Source organism: Olea europaea, unplaced genomic scaffold (assembly GCF_002742605.1).
Source record: "Olea europaea var. sylvestris unplaced genomic scaffold, O_europaea_v1 scaffold336, whole genome shotgun sequence".
Classification (NCBI taxonomy): domain Eukaryota; kingdom Viridiplantae; phylum Streptophyta; class Magnoliopsida; order Lamiales; family Oleaceae; genus Olea; species Olea europaea.
In genome coordinates, this window is record NW_019252586.1 from 201,274 (window position 1) to 217,233 (window position 15,960).

At 37.5% G+C, this 15,960-nt stretch overlaps 1 protein-coding gene across 1 annotated transcript; it reads right to left on the reverse strand.

Annotated features, from left to right (window-relative positions):
• Positions 1–9,069: 9,069 nt before the first annotated feature.
• LOC111385969 lies at positions 9,070–10,085 on the reverse strand. Its single transcript, XM_023010394.1, has 2 exons — positions 9,986–10,085; positions 9,070–9,938 (listed from the first exon to the last, which is right to left on the reverse strand). Exons 1-2 carry the CDS (start codon positions 10,083–10,085, stop codon positions 9,070–9,072), a joined length of 969 nt encoding a protein of 322 aa, XP_022866162.1.
• Between the last annotated feature and the right edge of the window lie 5,875 nt (positions 10,086–15,960).

Genomic DNA, 15,960 nt, shown 5'->3' on the forward strand with positions numbered 1-15,960 from the left:
TCTTCAATTACTCTAGTTGTAACTTGTATCCTATACTAGTTGGTACGCAGGCCTAAATGAAATTTGACTCGTAGGCCCATATCAACAATAACAATAACAGACTCGCACGTCCAAAATGATTAAGAGCTCGCAGGCTCATAATAATAACAACAATAACGGGCTCGCAGACCCAAAATTAATTAAGAGCTCGCAGGCCCACAAAATGACAAGAATAAAATTTAACCATTCAACACATCCATATGGTCAAGTCCATAATCGTTCACTAATAATACATTCATCTCATAAATGTATGTATTTATAATATCTAATGTTATATGCTAACACGTTTCAAGTTTCTAGCAATTAACATTGTCTAAGCTCTTTTAGATAAATGGATCGTAACAATTAAATAATTAATTAATTATATTAATTAATTATTTAATTAGCGGGCATATTTAAATAAAATCAAATTTTAATTAAATGTCGAATTAGAGTCCAATTCTAACTCAACAATTATAGGGCGGGATAATTTAATTAAAATCAAAATTTAATTAAATATCAAATTAGAGTCAAACTCTAATTTCAAAATTTAAGGCGGTTGAATTTAATTAAAATCAAATTTTAATTAAATAACAAAATTAGAGTCTAACTCTAATTCCAAGATCTTAGGGCGAACATATTTAATTAAAATCAAATTTTAATTAAACACAAATTAGAGTCTAACTCAAATCTTAAATAAAATTTTAGGGCAACACAATTTAATTAAAATCAAATTTTAATTAAATGTCAGATTAGAATCCAATTCTATCTTCAAAAATATAAACGGGTGAATAATTAATTAAAATCAAAATTTAATTAAGTATTAAATTAAAGTTAAACTCTAATTTAAATTGAATTAATATTTTAATCTAGAATAACACTTCTAAATAAAATAAAATTCAATTGGGTCAAAGTTTAATATTTAAGTTAAAATCCAATTTTAACGAAAATATAAAATGTCATCAATTTTAAATAAAATTTTAATTTGGGTCAAAATTAAATTTGTAGATCAAACCCGCTTAAAATATAATTTCAAAACTATTTTAAAGTTCAAATTCAAAACCATTTTGGAAATTGCAATTTGACCCAATTAAAATTTATTAATAGGCCCCTCAAATTCTGAAATTGCATAGGAGCCTACCATTTTAAAATCACACATTAACCCCAAATGAATTTAAGGCAGAGGGCCTTGCAATTTCGAAAATTGTAAGGCATGTCCCCATTCCCAAACAATCTTCTCAACCGATTTCAAAAACCCTAAAAATCAAAATTTTTATTTTATTTTATTTATTTATCACGACGTCGCCCCACTGGAAGGCAAGACCCACCGCAATAAGGCGACGGGTCTTGCAGCCCAAATCAGCAGTGCCTTCGCATTGCAACGACAGCGGCATCACAGCCGTTGCAGGCTCGCCCGCAGGCATCGCTGCCGACGGGCAGCACGCTGCTTCCTGCCGGTGGTGGCAAGCATGCCGCCCAATCCAAATTTTTTTTTCGAATCAGATTTCAAAATTATAAAATTAAATTTCAACTTAATTGCTAGAAACAAGAAAGATAATAACAATCAACATTTGACTGTTCAATCACACAAATCAATTTCTAACAAACACAAAGGAGGCTCTGATACTACTGTTGGGAATCTACTTATATATGCACAGCGAAAAATTAAATTATTTCGATTCCCACCGAGGATCCCTTTGTGTTTAGATAGAAATTGTGATCAAGATTGTAACTTTGAAGAATTCTGCAAACCTTTTACTTTTCTTTTCGTTCAGGCAATCTTGATTCGCCACCCACAACTGTCCAATTGTCCAGCCTCCAACGGTGATCCACACGGATAATAAGATTGCAGCTACCAGTGTTTTCTCCTCTTCAGCTAGCAAGAATAATTATGAAAAACCATATGGATTGAAAACCCTAGCCATATATTTATATAAGCCCAAACGGGTCTGGCCCGGTCCGATCCAAAATTTAATTAATCCATTTAATTAAATCCTGTCCATAAATTAATTAATCCAATTAATTAATTCAGGTCTATAAATAACCAACCTAATTAATTAATTAATTTATCCAACGATTGTTAAATTAATTAATTGACAAATTGCAATCTTCCAATTCTCTTTTGTGTGCGACCCATCAGGTTCCCGATCACGTGCCTAACGACGTGAAATATTATTTTGGTCTAATCAAAATTGATAAATTAAAACACCCTTTTAATTAATTCACACTCGCCGTCCCAGATTGACATCTAGTAATGTGTCAAGGCAATACATGTGACGGGAAATGTCATGTGGTATGACAAAACCAAACTCGTTCGTTTACCGTGAAGCTATAATCCCTTCGTCAATATGATCCGATCAATTACGGGATATGGAAGTGTGTCAATCTTGATTATCGATCATATCTTTCACTCCACTATTAAGTCAATATAAGTTGAAAACTCCTTTTTGACATATGAATACACTTTGGCTAAGGATTTCGTTATCGACTTAATTAAATGAAAATGCAGATCATAATCTCCTACTATCTAAAAGTGACGAATACTTTATTGGTCAATCACAACCTTCATATGATTATTGACGTACCGGAACGATGTCGTATTAGCCGCCCTTTGCAGAGCAACATCCAACACCGCCAAAGTATGACTGTCCTCATATAAGGTGCCATGACGACCTCAAGTCAAAGGACCAATTTCACTACCGAACGTTAGAGATTAACCACTGACACTCAGATAGTTATCCATGTGGAATCTCTCGACAGGTCTCCAATGTTTTGTTTTATAACAAAACATCCACGTGTTCATTTAAGTGTTACCACACTTTAACTTGTGAGATCAGCTACTTACTTCACAAGTAAGAAATGCCACACGTGATGGTCTAGCCATAATAACGATATCCATATCTCGTTATTACTTACTACCACGGACAATTTAAGATTCAATCAGATGTAATTTATATCTCACAATCACAACTCCTTGTGATTAACGAATTATAAAGATTTGATCTACAGATTCTATTATTTATTTAATTGTTTATTAATTAAATAATAGATCTGCCATTAAATTGCATTGATTATATATCAAAAGTATTTATGTCCAAAGTTGATTGGACCTAGGGTATAATACTTACACCCACTACCCCCTTTGGTGTGTGAAAAATAACCCCTAGAAGTGTCCAAAACACTTGCTTAGTTTGTGTAATTGGTGGTTCATTCATAGTACAGCTTTGTGGTGTCTTTTCCTAGCCTTTGTGGCAAAAAATAATCACCTTTTCTTGTCCTATGTGAGTAAGATTGAATAGCAACCGAGGTGAATTATATTGATTCTGGTTTGGAACCAGTTGGATTGGTTGTTGGTAGAGAAATATATGTCGGATTGAGCCCGAAAAATACCAAATTGGAAATACTTGAAGAGAGCTTCCACAACATTTGGTATCAAAGCTTCAAGGTGGTGGTTTTGGCTTGTGAAACATAGCAAAAAACTTCTAGGAAACCAATTGGAACGAAGTAGAAATAGATCGAAGAAACTGTCTAGAAAACTGTAAAAAATCAGCCCCTGTCTTTTTGTTTTATGACCAATCCAGAAGGAAACTGGGAAAACAAAGACCACTGGTGTGATGTCCAGGTAGAGACGGTCCAGGAGGTCAAGCGCGTGGTGGCAGGGCATAAAGCCCACGCTCAGAGAGTAAGTACGGACATAGTTGTTCCTCACATTATTTCCGGCCTTTTTTTAATGTAGCCCACTTGCAGTAAGGGCACGTGCGGCATTCTCTTTAGGCAGTTTGTTCCTCACACTATTTTTAACATTTTTTATGTTTAAAGTTTTCAACTTTTGGGTGTGCAGTAGAATCTGGACAGAGTTATTCTTCGGACGTTTGGGACTAGATCGTGATTTCTTGGGTTTTTAATACCCAATAAATCCGGAGGATAATTTAAAATAGTTGTCAGATTATTTATCGACACCATGTACTTGGCTTGACTCGAAAATGAACTACACTTTTGGATGGCTCGAGTTGGAGTTGGATAGTTCTTTGGTTAGTTGGACCATTTAGTGATTAATATAAAGTTGGATATTAGACCATTAGTTTAGGTTAATTGGTAGCTAACTTAGTGAACCTTTGGCCCAATTGGAGTGACATAAACTAACCCTATATATGCCATCTTCTTACGGCTATTTTCGTGATGGTTGGCATGTGTGTGCTGAGAGAGGGAAGAGCAAAGAGGGGGAACCGGCTTGATGGTTGTTGGGGTAAGTCCATCACTGTTGCTTCTTCTTCTTCTTCCCATTACCAACACCATCCCTTCTCCTTTGTGGGGGGTTTGAGAGCTTGGGGTAGCCCAAAGTGAAGGTGAAGTTTTGGGTCAAGTTAAGGGAAATCGATTTTCGTTTGATTGTTTTCTGAGCCCAAAATCAAGATTTATCGAGGGATTTTCGCCACATCATGGAAATCTCGCATATAGTTTGAAAAGTCCAGTGCAGCCTCACTCGGTTTGTGTGGCAATGGTAATGAGTTAATATAAAGTGGGGTGCTAGGTCGGAACCCATAAACCACTTTGAATGGAGTGCAACCTGTTGATCTATTAACGGTGTTATTGAAGGCAAATTTGGACGCAGAAGTATCATATCCCATCTGGTCACATGATTCGCAATGTGGCAGCGTAATAAATTTCCCAAACTCCTGTTGGTTAACTTAGTTTGGTCATCAGTTTGGGGAGTGGAATGCACTAGAGAAAATAAGCTTCATTCCCATTTTTGCGTACAATGTGTTCTAGAAATATCTTACAAACTTGACGTCCCTATCAGACACTATCGAAACTGGAGTACCATACAAGCAGACGACTTCTTGCAGAAATATCACAACAACTTTTGATACATCATAAGTTCAATGACATGGAATAAAATGGGACATTTTGGAAAAACGATCAACCACCACCATAATTGAATCATGTAAAAATGATCAACCGCCCCAATAATTGAATCATGTTGTCGAAGAGTTCTTGCCTTCTTGGCAACCCAAGAACAAAGTCCATACTAATATGCTGCCATGGTTTGTCTGGAATGGGAAGTGGTGTATAGAGCCTCGCTTGTTGCTTGGTCCCTTTATTTAATTGGCAAATCCGACACCGATCAACCACTGTATGCACATCTCTCTACATCCGAGGCTAATAGAACCGATCAGCAACAATAGCATAACTTTTATCGTGATCGGAACACCCAGCTAAACCCTAGCTGTAGCGTTACATAATTAGGAACTCCCAAAAAAGCCACGCGGAATGCATAACCATGACTTGTAAAATAAGAAACCGTCGCACAATATATAATCATTGTTCGAGGCACTGATAAGTGGAGAAATCACTCCATAGATTATCAAATCCTGTAACACTATCTCAAAATATATGTATTAAGTGTGGCTTCCGGCTTAAGGCGTCAGCATTATGAGATAGTAAAGGAGGTTTGGGATCATCGGCAAAGATTATTCACTCATTAGCATCATCTACCATGTTAAACAATCCAAAGAAATATAAAGAAGAAAAAGGAGGAGGCTAGGGTTTCATTGATACTACATTAATTAATTGAATGCTAAAAGATAGTTTAACCTAAATACAAAGAGAATATATATAGGCTAAACAAAAGAAACTAAAAAGGACTATTCTACCCTTAATAAATAATAAATAATTCTATATTTCTTAACATCTCCCCTCAAACTCACGATGCAGCAGCTACAAGCATCGAGAGTTTACCAACTAGAAAACGAAAACGAGAAATAGAATGCGACTTGGTAAAAAAATCTGCAAGCTGCAAAGAAGAAGAAACAAAGGGTAAAGTAATTGTGCCATGCTTGAGATGATGACGAGTAAGATGACAATCGATCTCAATGTGCTTAGTTCGTTCATGAAAAACCGAGTTGTGAGCAATCTGAATAGAACTTTGGTTGTCGCAATACATAGGAGTGGGATGAGAAAGAAAAAACTTTCGTTGTCGCAATACATAGGAGTGGGATGAGAAAGAAAAACTCCCATATCTGCAAGTAACCAACATAACCAAACAATCTCTTTAGTAGTAGATGCCATAGCACGATATTCTGCTTCGATAGAAGATTGAGAAACAATAGATTGTTTCTTGCTTTTCCAAAATATAAGAGAATCACCCAAAAAGATACAGAAACCAGTAACAGACTTGCGATTTGTGGGATCACTGCCATGATCAGCATCAGAGTATGCACGCAGCTCCAAGGAAGAGGTGGATGGAAGTAACAGACTCTGAAAGACTGTACCCCGAAGATATCGCAAAATGCGAAGAACAGCTGCCCAATGAACTATAGTGGGAGAAGCAACAAACTGACTAACAATATGAACAGCATATGCAATATCTGGATGAGTAATAGTGAGATATACCAAGCTCCCAATAATAGTATGGTATAAATTAGGATTTGACAAAGGTAAACCGTCAGAAGAAGAATACTTCGCGTTAACCTCAATTGGAGTATCAACAATCTTATTATCAGTAAGTCTTGCCCGCTCAAGAATATCTGCAACATATTTCGACTGAGAAAGAAGATAACCTCTGGGTGAGAAGGCTACATCAATACCCAAGAAATATCGTAGAGAACCCAAATCTTTCATTTCAAACTGTCTAGCTAACTCTATCTTCAAAACTGAAATACCATCAATATCATCACAAGTAATAATCATGTCATCAACATATAAAGATAGAATGATACGACCTGCATCAGTGCTCTTAACAAAAAGAGCAGAATCATGACTATTAGAAGCAAATCCAAGGAAAGAGATCACAACAGAAAATTTCTCAAACCAAGCATGAGGTGCTTGTTTGAGACCATACAACGCTTTCTTGAGCTTGCAAACATACCCAGAATCATGTGAAACACCAGGAGGGGGTGCCATATAAACCTCTTCTTGAAGATCTCCATTCAGGAAGGCATTTTTAACATCAAGTTGAGAGATACGCCACTGACGAACCGAAGCTACTGCAATAAGAGTACGAATAGTAGTCATTTTTGTAACAGGAGCAAATGTCTCCTCATAATCCATACCATACTGTTGAGAGTATCCCTTTGCAACCAACCTAGCTTTGTATCGCTCAATTGACCCATCAGAATTAGTCTTGATCTTATACACCCAACTGCAACCAACAACACTCTTACTAGAAGGTAAAGGAACCAAATCCCAAGTACTAGTCTTATGCAAAGCAGAAAGTTCCTCATCCATAGCTTGCTGCCAAAGAGGATCAAGAATTGCCTCTTTATAGGAAGAGGGCTCAGAGAGACAATGAGTAGAAGCTAAAAAGGTAGAAAAGGATGAAGAATAACAAGAATAAGTAAAATCTGGTAACTTTGTAGACTTACGAATGCATATGGATTGACGTAGAGGCGGATCCACAATCTTAGACGGAGCTTGAGGGACCGTAGGAGAAGAGGACGCTTCAGGCATGCCGGAGAGTAAAGTGTCAGTACCTGCGGAATGATTAGTACGAGTTGGTTGTAAAGACAACGGGGTAGGAACATGAGAATGGACATTTGAAGTAGTAGGCTCCTGAGAAGACAAACTATCAGGATTGTCAGAAAAAGGATCTATACGAATAAGATCAGATCTAGTCAGACTATGAGTAGTGGATAGAATAGAAAAGAAAGGTATATGCTCGAGAAAAACAACATGACGAGACACATAAAGTTTCTGAGTCATTGGATCAAAACAACGATACCCCTTTTTACCTTCACCATAACCAAGAAAGATACAAATTGTAGATCGAGATGACAACTTGTTGTGTTCTACATGAGGACGAAGAACGAAACAAGTACAACCAAAAACTCTAAAGAGAGAATAATCAGGGGTATACCCATACAATTTTTCAAAAGGAGAAAACCCTGAAATATGAGAAGATGGAATTGTATTAATCAAATCTACAGCAGTAAGAACAGCTTCACCCCAAAACACACTAGGGACAGATGCAGACAACAAGATAGAACGAGCAGTTTCAACAATGTGCCTATGTTTTCTTTCAACAACACCATTTTGTTCAGGAGTATCTGTACACGAAGTTTGGTGAATAGTTCCATCTAAAGCAAACAGCTCACAAAATTTATTAGAAGTGTATTCCCCACCCAAATCACACCTAAAACATTTGATAACAGCAGAATGTTGAGCTTTAACAAGAGCACGAAAGGCTAAGTATATCTCAAAAAATTCAGAACAATGTTTCATTAAATAAACCCAACGATAACGAGTGTGATCATCAATAAAAGAAACATAATATCGAGACCCTCCTTTTGTGGCAACAAGAGAAGGCCCCCATATATCAGAATGAATCAAATCAAATGGAGAAGAAGAAACAGAAATACTTCGATTAAAAGGTAAAGCTGAAAATTTTGCCAGTTTGCATCCACTACAATCAGAAATATCACAAGGGTGTAAATTTCCTAAAGCCCTTGTAGAAGCTAAAAATCTCAAACGAGATGACGAAACATGACCTAGACGAGAATGCCATAAATAAAAACTAGAAGAAGAAGGACTTAAACGAAGACAAATCAACATTAGTAGCGGAAGCAGCAACTGGCACTTTTAGCTCATCCAAAATATATAGTCCACCCTTCCTACGGCCTGTCCCAATCAGCTTTTGAGACTGCAGATCCTGCACATAACAAGAAGAAGAGAAAAATGTGACTAAATTACCAGAATCACATAACTGACCAACAGAAGCAAGATTTAATGTGAGTTTTGGAATATGATAAACATTATTAGGGAGGGACAAGTAAGGTGTGACAACAGAACCAACACCTGCTAATGGCATAGGAGTGCCATCAGCAGTCATGACAGTAATAGAGGACGAAGGGGACACAGAAGCAAAAGACGAAGAATCTGGAGACATATGATGTGAAGCACCAGAATCCAAGACCTATACAGAATGTGACATACCTGAAGAACTATGAGGCAACTGACCTATGGAAGAAGCAGACATAGCTTGAGGCTGTAAGGAGATAAACTTCTGAAATTGCTCAGCCAAAGTACTAGGATCAGTGATAGGACCTGATGAAGCTACTGTGCAGTATTAGATTGTGGTGGTCTATGAGCATTAGATCGTGATTGGTTTCCAGGCTTCCAAGCTTGAGATTGCTGCTGTAATTGATTTGACTGTCTCAACTTAGGACACTGAGCCTTCCAATGACCTTTATGCTTACAGAAACTGCACTTGTCAAAGGCAACCCTTGTGTAAGGCTTATTTTGATTATTAGAGGATGGCTTAGAAGACACTGCTAATACAGAAAGCTTAGAAGCAGAAATAATTCCATTTTCAGCATAAGACTTAAGACGTATTTCTTCAGCCAATAACTCGCTGACAACTGAGTCAACAGATAGAAGTAGAGAACGATGCAAAATTGAACCTCTGAGTCCTTCAAAATCACTGCGAAGTGCCGTTAAAAATTGTACCAACCGTTGCTGCTCTCTATGAGTAATATAGGCAGCACATGCCTTTAATTCTGTCGATTCTGTAAGGGCCAATTGATCCCAAAGATCTGTCATAGCAGAATAAAACTCCTGAATATTCATATTATTCTGATGAAGAGCTCGTATATCATTCTCCAATTGATACTGCTTTGCAAAATTTGACTGAGTGAATAATCTTTGCAGATGATCCCAAACCTCCTTTGCTGTCTCATACTTCGCCAACTCTCTACCTATGGAATGCTCCACAGAGTTATTAATCCAAGTAATAATTTTTGAATTATTTGATTCCCAAGCATCTATCAAAGCAGTATAACCCTCATTGGTATTCTCAGGTTTCACAGAAATTCCACTAATGAATCCCCACATCTTTTTACCCTTAAGAAAATTTCTCATCACGTAACTCCAATACGAATAATTCTTTCCATCCAACCTCACACTCATAGACTGAAGGGAATCGTCTCTTTCAGTAGCCATAATAAAAAAAAATAACAGATTGCAGAAGTACCAGATTTAACAGATTGCAGAAATATCAGATTAACAGTTGGATCCGCGAAAACTGTGTTTGAGATTAAGTTTTGTCTCATGAAACCTGGCTCTAATACCATGTTAAACAATCCAAAAAAATATAAAGAAGAAAAAGGAGGAGGCTAGGGTTTCATTGATACTACATTAATTAATTGAATGCTAAAAGATAGTTTAACCTAAATACAAAGAGAATATATATAGGCTAAATAAAGGAAACTAAAAAGGACTATTCTACCCTTAATAAATAATAAATAATTCTATATTTCTTAACAAGCATGAATTCGAATTGTTGCAGATAATCCATCCAACAAGTATGTCGTGAATTCAGCTTACTTTGAGAATTTAAATGCTTTAAAGAATCATGGTCTATATAAAGAATAAACTCCCCGTGGATCAAATATGGTCACCAATGCTTGAGAGTTTGAATTAAAGCATAGAATTCCATACAATATATCCTCGGCGAGTGTCATTAAGTTTCTCATTGTAAAAAGCAATGGGGGTGCCCTTCCTGACTCAACACGCCCCCGATTCCAACATGTGAAGCATCACAAGCTACTTCAAAAATTTTAGAGAAGTTTGGCAACCTAAGTACTGGTGCTTGCCCCATCCGTTCTTTAATTTCTGATAATGCCCTTGCAGCTGTGGTACTCCATGAAAATTTTGATCCTTTCAAGCATTCGGTGATTGGGCCATTATAGTGCTGAAATTGTGAATGAATTGTCAATAAAACATCGCCAAACCATGGAAGCTTCTGACTTTTGACAAATTCTAGGGAGTTGGCCAATTATGGACAGCTTGCACTTTTTCGGGATCATCCTCGACATCTTGTTTAGATATTATAAAATCAAGAAACTTGGCTCTTGTTTTCATAAATGAGCACGTGTCCCGATTAATATAGAGTCATTCAATTCTCAAGACCCTCAATACTTGCTCGACATGGCTCAAATGATCCTGCATGCTTTGGCTAAAAATCAAGATGTCATCAAAATAAACAACAACAAATTCTCCCAAGAATGGTATGAGAACTTGCGTCATGATGTGAATAAACGTGCTTGGCGTGTTGGTTAATCCGAAGGGTATAACCAACCATTCGAAGTTTTGAACAACCCATCTTTTGTTGTGAAGGCCATCTGCCATTCTTCACCCAATCGGATACGAATTTAGTGGTAACCACTTCGAAGGTCGAGCTTAGTGAAAAGGGAGGAGCCACATAGTAAGTCCAACATGTCGTTAAGATGGGGTATGGGAAATCAGTACTTCATGGTTGTCTTGTTAGTTGCTCGGCTATCTATGCACATCCTCTAACTGCCATCCTTCTTTAGCATAAGTAAAATCGGGACAGTACAGAGGCTAAGGCTCTCTCGAATAAAGCCCTTATCTAATAGTTGCTGAATTTGCCGGCTAAGCTCTTCATTCTCTGTTGGACTCATGTGGTAGTGGGGAAAATTTGCCAGGGTTGAGCTTGGGGTCAAATTGATAGCATGATGTACCTCTCTTTTAGGAAGTAGTTGATTCGAAATTTCATCCAGCATGATATCCTGAAATTTCTCCAGCATTGCCAAGAACTCTACTGGAACCTTGTCATCCTTCTGCTTCACCTCACGTCTTACTACCACTAGCACCATATCATCCTCATGCATAACTCGCGAGAATTGTCGAATCGTCAAAATTGGGATAACCTCCTTTTTTTCTCAAACTCTTAAATCTATAAATGGGTCCAAAACAAATCTCTTACCTTTGAAATTAAAAGAGTAAATATTAGCAAGCCCATCATAGAGAACCCTCCGATCATAGAGCCGCACCAGGCTTCGTCCACATAATTTTTTCCCCAATGAGAATTTAACCAAGCAACACTGCTTTACTAAGGTTGAGTTGGCTTCGTTAACCCAGCTAATCCGATAAACAGTGGGATGTTTATCAGTTTTCAGCACCAAACGTTCAATAGCAGCTTCGGAGATCACATTCATGCCTCTGCCATTATCAATAATGACATTCAATGCCCAACCACTATGCTTCATGCGTGTATGAAAAATATTAGTGCGCAACCACTCAAAACTAGCCTGGAGTTCTTGTTTAGTCCCAGTCAACACTCAATGGATCACGCAGCTGGATAAATCTGACGCACTCAGGTGCTCTTCTTCACCATGGCTGCTACCATTACTCTCCTCCTAACCCATGTCTTCAGCCGTGTCCACTACTAATAATTCCTTTTCACATATAAAGGCTAGTTTCTTATCTCTTGTAGGAGATACAACATCATAATGCCCAAAGTCCTTATATCTATAACATTGTGGTCCTTCATTGGTTACCTTTGCCCTTTATTTTTGGTCCCCGCTCACCGCACCTCTAGATTGATCTTTCAACAAGAGAGGCCTTTGTGTTGGGATCCTTGGAGTTCAATCAAACAATAATCATCAAATAATAAAGGGTTTCAAGGCAAAATCAAAGAAAATAAGATGGAAAGATACAATCCGATCTCGGCCGAACTGTCCAGCAGTTTTCTCCTTTCTCTTATGGCTGATTTAGGCTCAGGAACAGCTCCATGTAATGCAAATCACCTTCCAAAAGAGAGAGAGAGAAACCGGAAAAGAACCCACCAATCGGACCTTTTCAACCTTCAACCAAGATCGAGAGGAAAAAAGGGAAGAGAGAGTCGACCTAGGAAGGGAAGAAAACCATCTCTCTGCCAAAAAACGTGGGGGAACCTTATTGTATCAACCATCAAGTCAAAACATCTCCCCCAAGACAAGGTAACACAAATATCTCAAATAGATTAAATCCCGACCCTCGATCCCATCCAATGGTCCAGAATAAAATTGAACAAAATGGAGTTAAGAGAACCATATTCTCAAATTCTTCACCTTGGTTCTCATAACACTCTCTCCTGGTTGCGAATTTGCACATGGAAGAACTGTTCATCATTATCGCCCACTACCTGCAAGAAAAATTAACCAGTGTCAATATGTAATAAAGATAAGCACAATTTAGATTTAACTGTAGGTAGAATTTTTGTTCCCACATCAAAGGAATTCCTTTCAGTGTGAATTTTAACAAGATTAACTTCACCTTGAGACAGTTTCTCACGAATAAAATGATACTTCACCTCAATATGTTTAGTTCTTTCATGATTAACAGGATTCCTGCAAAGCGACAAAGTACTTTGACTATCAGTAAACATAACAGGTGTATCATGCATAAAGTTCAATTCCTTTAAAATTCCTTTTAACCAGGTACATTCCTTAACCGCCTCGGTTATGGCAACATACTCTGCCTCAGTACTTGACAAAGTAACTAAAGGCTGTAGCTGAGACTTCCATGTTATACAATTTTTACAGTTATATAATTGTCACCTAGTGTAAAAAAGTAAGGTGTGGTAGACTTTCTACTATCCTTGTCACCAGCAAAATCAGAATCTACATACCCCTTTAGAGTAAGTTTTTCAGATCTTTTTTCATACACTAGACCCAGATTTAATGTACCAACAATGTACCTTAATAACCATTTCAAGCCTGCCCAATGGGGCTTTCCAGGGTTGGACATAAATCTGCTCAAAAAACTTATAGTATAGGCTAAGTCAGGCCTGGTTGTTATCATAGAGAACATAACGGAACCTATAGCATTAGAGTAGGGTATGTTCCTCATTTCTCTAAATTCCTCCTCAGTTTTAGGAGAATGTGCACTAGAAAGATTCATGTGAGTTGCTAAGGGAACGTTCATAGATTTTGATCCATTCATACCAAATTTAGTTATGACTTTGTTTAGATAGGCTTCTTGGGAAATGATTAGTCTATTTTCAGCCCTATCTCTCTTTATAATCATCCCCAAAATCTTCTTAGCACTCGCCAAATCTTTCATATCGAATTCTAATTTTAAAAGGTTCTTCATCTTAGTGATTTCAGTCTTACTTGAACTTGCTAGAAGCATGTCATCTACATACAGCAACAAGTAGACCTCACATCCCTCTTTACTATCATTATAGTACAGGCATGCATCATATTCACTCCTTTTAAAACCTATCTTCAGTACATAGGTATCGAACCTTATGTACCACTGTCTAGGGCTTTGTTTAAGCCCATACAGAGATCTTTCTAATTTGCACACACACTCTATTTTACCCTTCACCTCAAAAACTTGAGGCTGACTCATATAAATATCCTCTTCCAATTCCCCATGTAGGAAGCAATCTTGACATCTAGTTGTTCCAGTTCCCAGTTGAACTGAACAACCAATGCCAAAAACAGTTTGATTGTTTTGTACTTTATCACAGGAGAGAATATCTCATTGTAATCAACCCCCCCTTTTGAGTGAACCCTTTCGCCACTAATCTGGCCTTATACCTACGGGGATCACTAGGATTATTTCCTTCTTTCAATTTGTAAATCCACTTACATTGAACTATCCTATGATCCTTAGGTTTGTTAACTAACTTCCAAGTTTTATTCTCCATTAAAGATTCCATTTCTTCCTGCGTAGCTTTTAACCAATTTTTAGAACATTTTCGATTAACAGCTTCTTCATAACTAGGAGGTTCTATCTATTCAAGGGCTTCACCTAAAACCAAGGCAAAATCAGTCAAGTTTAGGGATTCATATCTAGGATTTGGCCTGATCTGCCTCCTCCCCCGATCCCTAGTAAGCTGATAATCTTGATTAGGTTGCTGATCATTAAAATGTTCAACTTCACCTGGTTCAATGTTATCTTGAAGTTCAGTAACCTCTTCAGGTTCAGGTTCAATTTCAATTTCATTTTCATTTTCATGATGTAAAGGGTCATTTTCATCATTCCCAGGTGTAGGTGAATTTAGCCTAGTCAGCTTCACCTCAGTCTGAATACTCTTCTCAGTTTCAGATTTGTTAGTTTCTTCGGTTTTCTGTTTTAGACATGGCATCTCAGATTCATTTAAAGACTACATTCCTGCTGTTAATAATCTTAATGCCTTGGACCCCTAAAACCCATAGCCTATAGCCCTTCACACCCTCAGGATACCCTAACATCACACACTTGATAGCCCTCGGCTCAAGTTTCCCTTCAAATTGGTGTGCATATGCAGCACATCCAAACACCCTCAAGTGTTCTAGATTTGGAGGCTCTCCCGTCCACAACTCCTGTGGGGTCTTAAACCTTATACTGCTGGACGGAGACCTATTAATCAGATAAGCTGCAGTACTTGCAGCTTCAGCCCAAAAACCTTTCGCAAGGCCAGAGTTAATCAACATACATCTAACTTTGTTCATTATGGTCCTGCTCATTCATTCAGCGACCCCATTTTGTTCAGGTGTGTATTTAACAGTTCTGTGTCTTGTTATACCTTTCTGCTTACAGAAGTTGTCAAATTCGTTATTACAGAATTCAAGCCCATTATCAGTTCTTAATGTTTTAAGTTTCTTGTCTAACTGATTCTCAACAGACTTTAAACAAACTCTGAATTTTCCAAAAGTTTCCGACTTAGCCTTCAAAGGATAAATCCAAACTTTTCTTGAGTAATCATCCACTAAGGACAAGAAGTACTTGCTTCCACCAAATGTGGAGTGCTTCTCCGGGCCCCATAGATCAGCATGGACATAGTCCAATGGTCTGCTGGTCCTATGAGAGCTAGGTTCAAAGCTCACCTTATGGGACTTACCCAAGACACAAGTTTCACAGAATTCCATAGTTTCAATGTCATCGTTTCCAAGTAATTTCTGATTACTTAAAGATTTTAGCCCTTTAAACCTAATGTGACCCATTTTGTTATGCCAAAGTTCAGTTTTGTCTTTACTCAGAGTAAGAAGGCTATAATCAACTGGTATTTTAGTTCTACCCTCAAGATAGTACAGACCATTCCTCTTAGGCCCTTTTATAACTATGAGAGAACCCTTCATAATTTTCAAAATCTTGTTACCAGACTTGAAGGTATATCCCTCATCTTCAAGAGAACCTAAGGAAATGAGGTTCTTTTTTAAATTTGGGACATAT

Bases quoted from the DNA above. Each gene is read 5' to 3' on its own strand.
- LOC111385969 (XM_023010394.1), bottom strand. From the start codon at position 10,085: ATGGTATTAGAGCCAGGTTTCATGAGACAAAACTTAATCTCAAACACA. The intron at 9,939-9,985 runs GTACTTCTGCAA...CTACTGAAAGAG, and splicing joins TCTGCAATCTGTTAAATCTG to ACGATTCCCTTCAGTCTATG.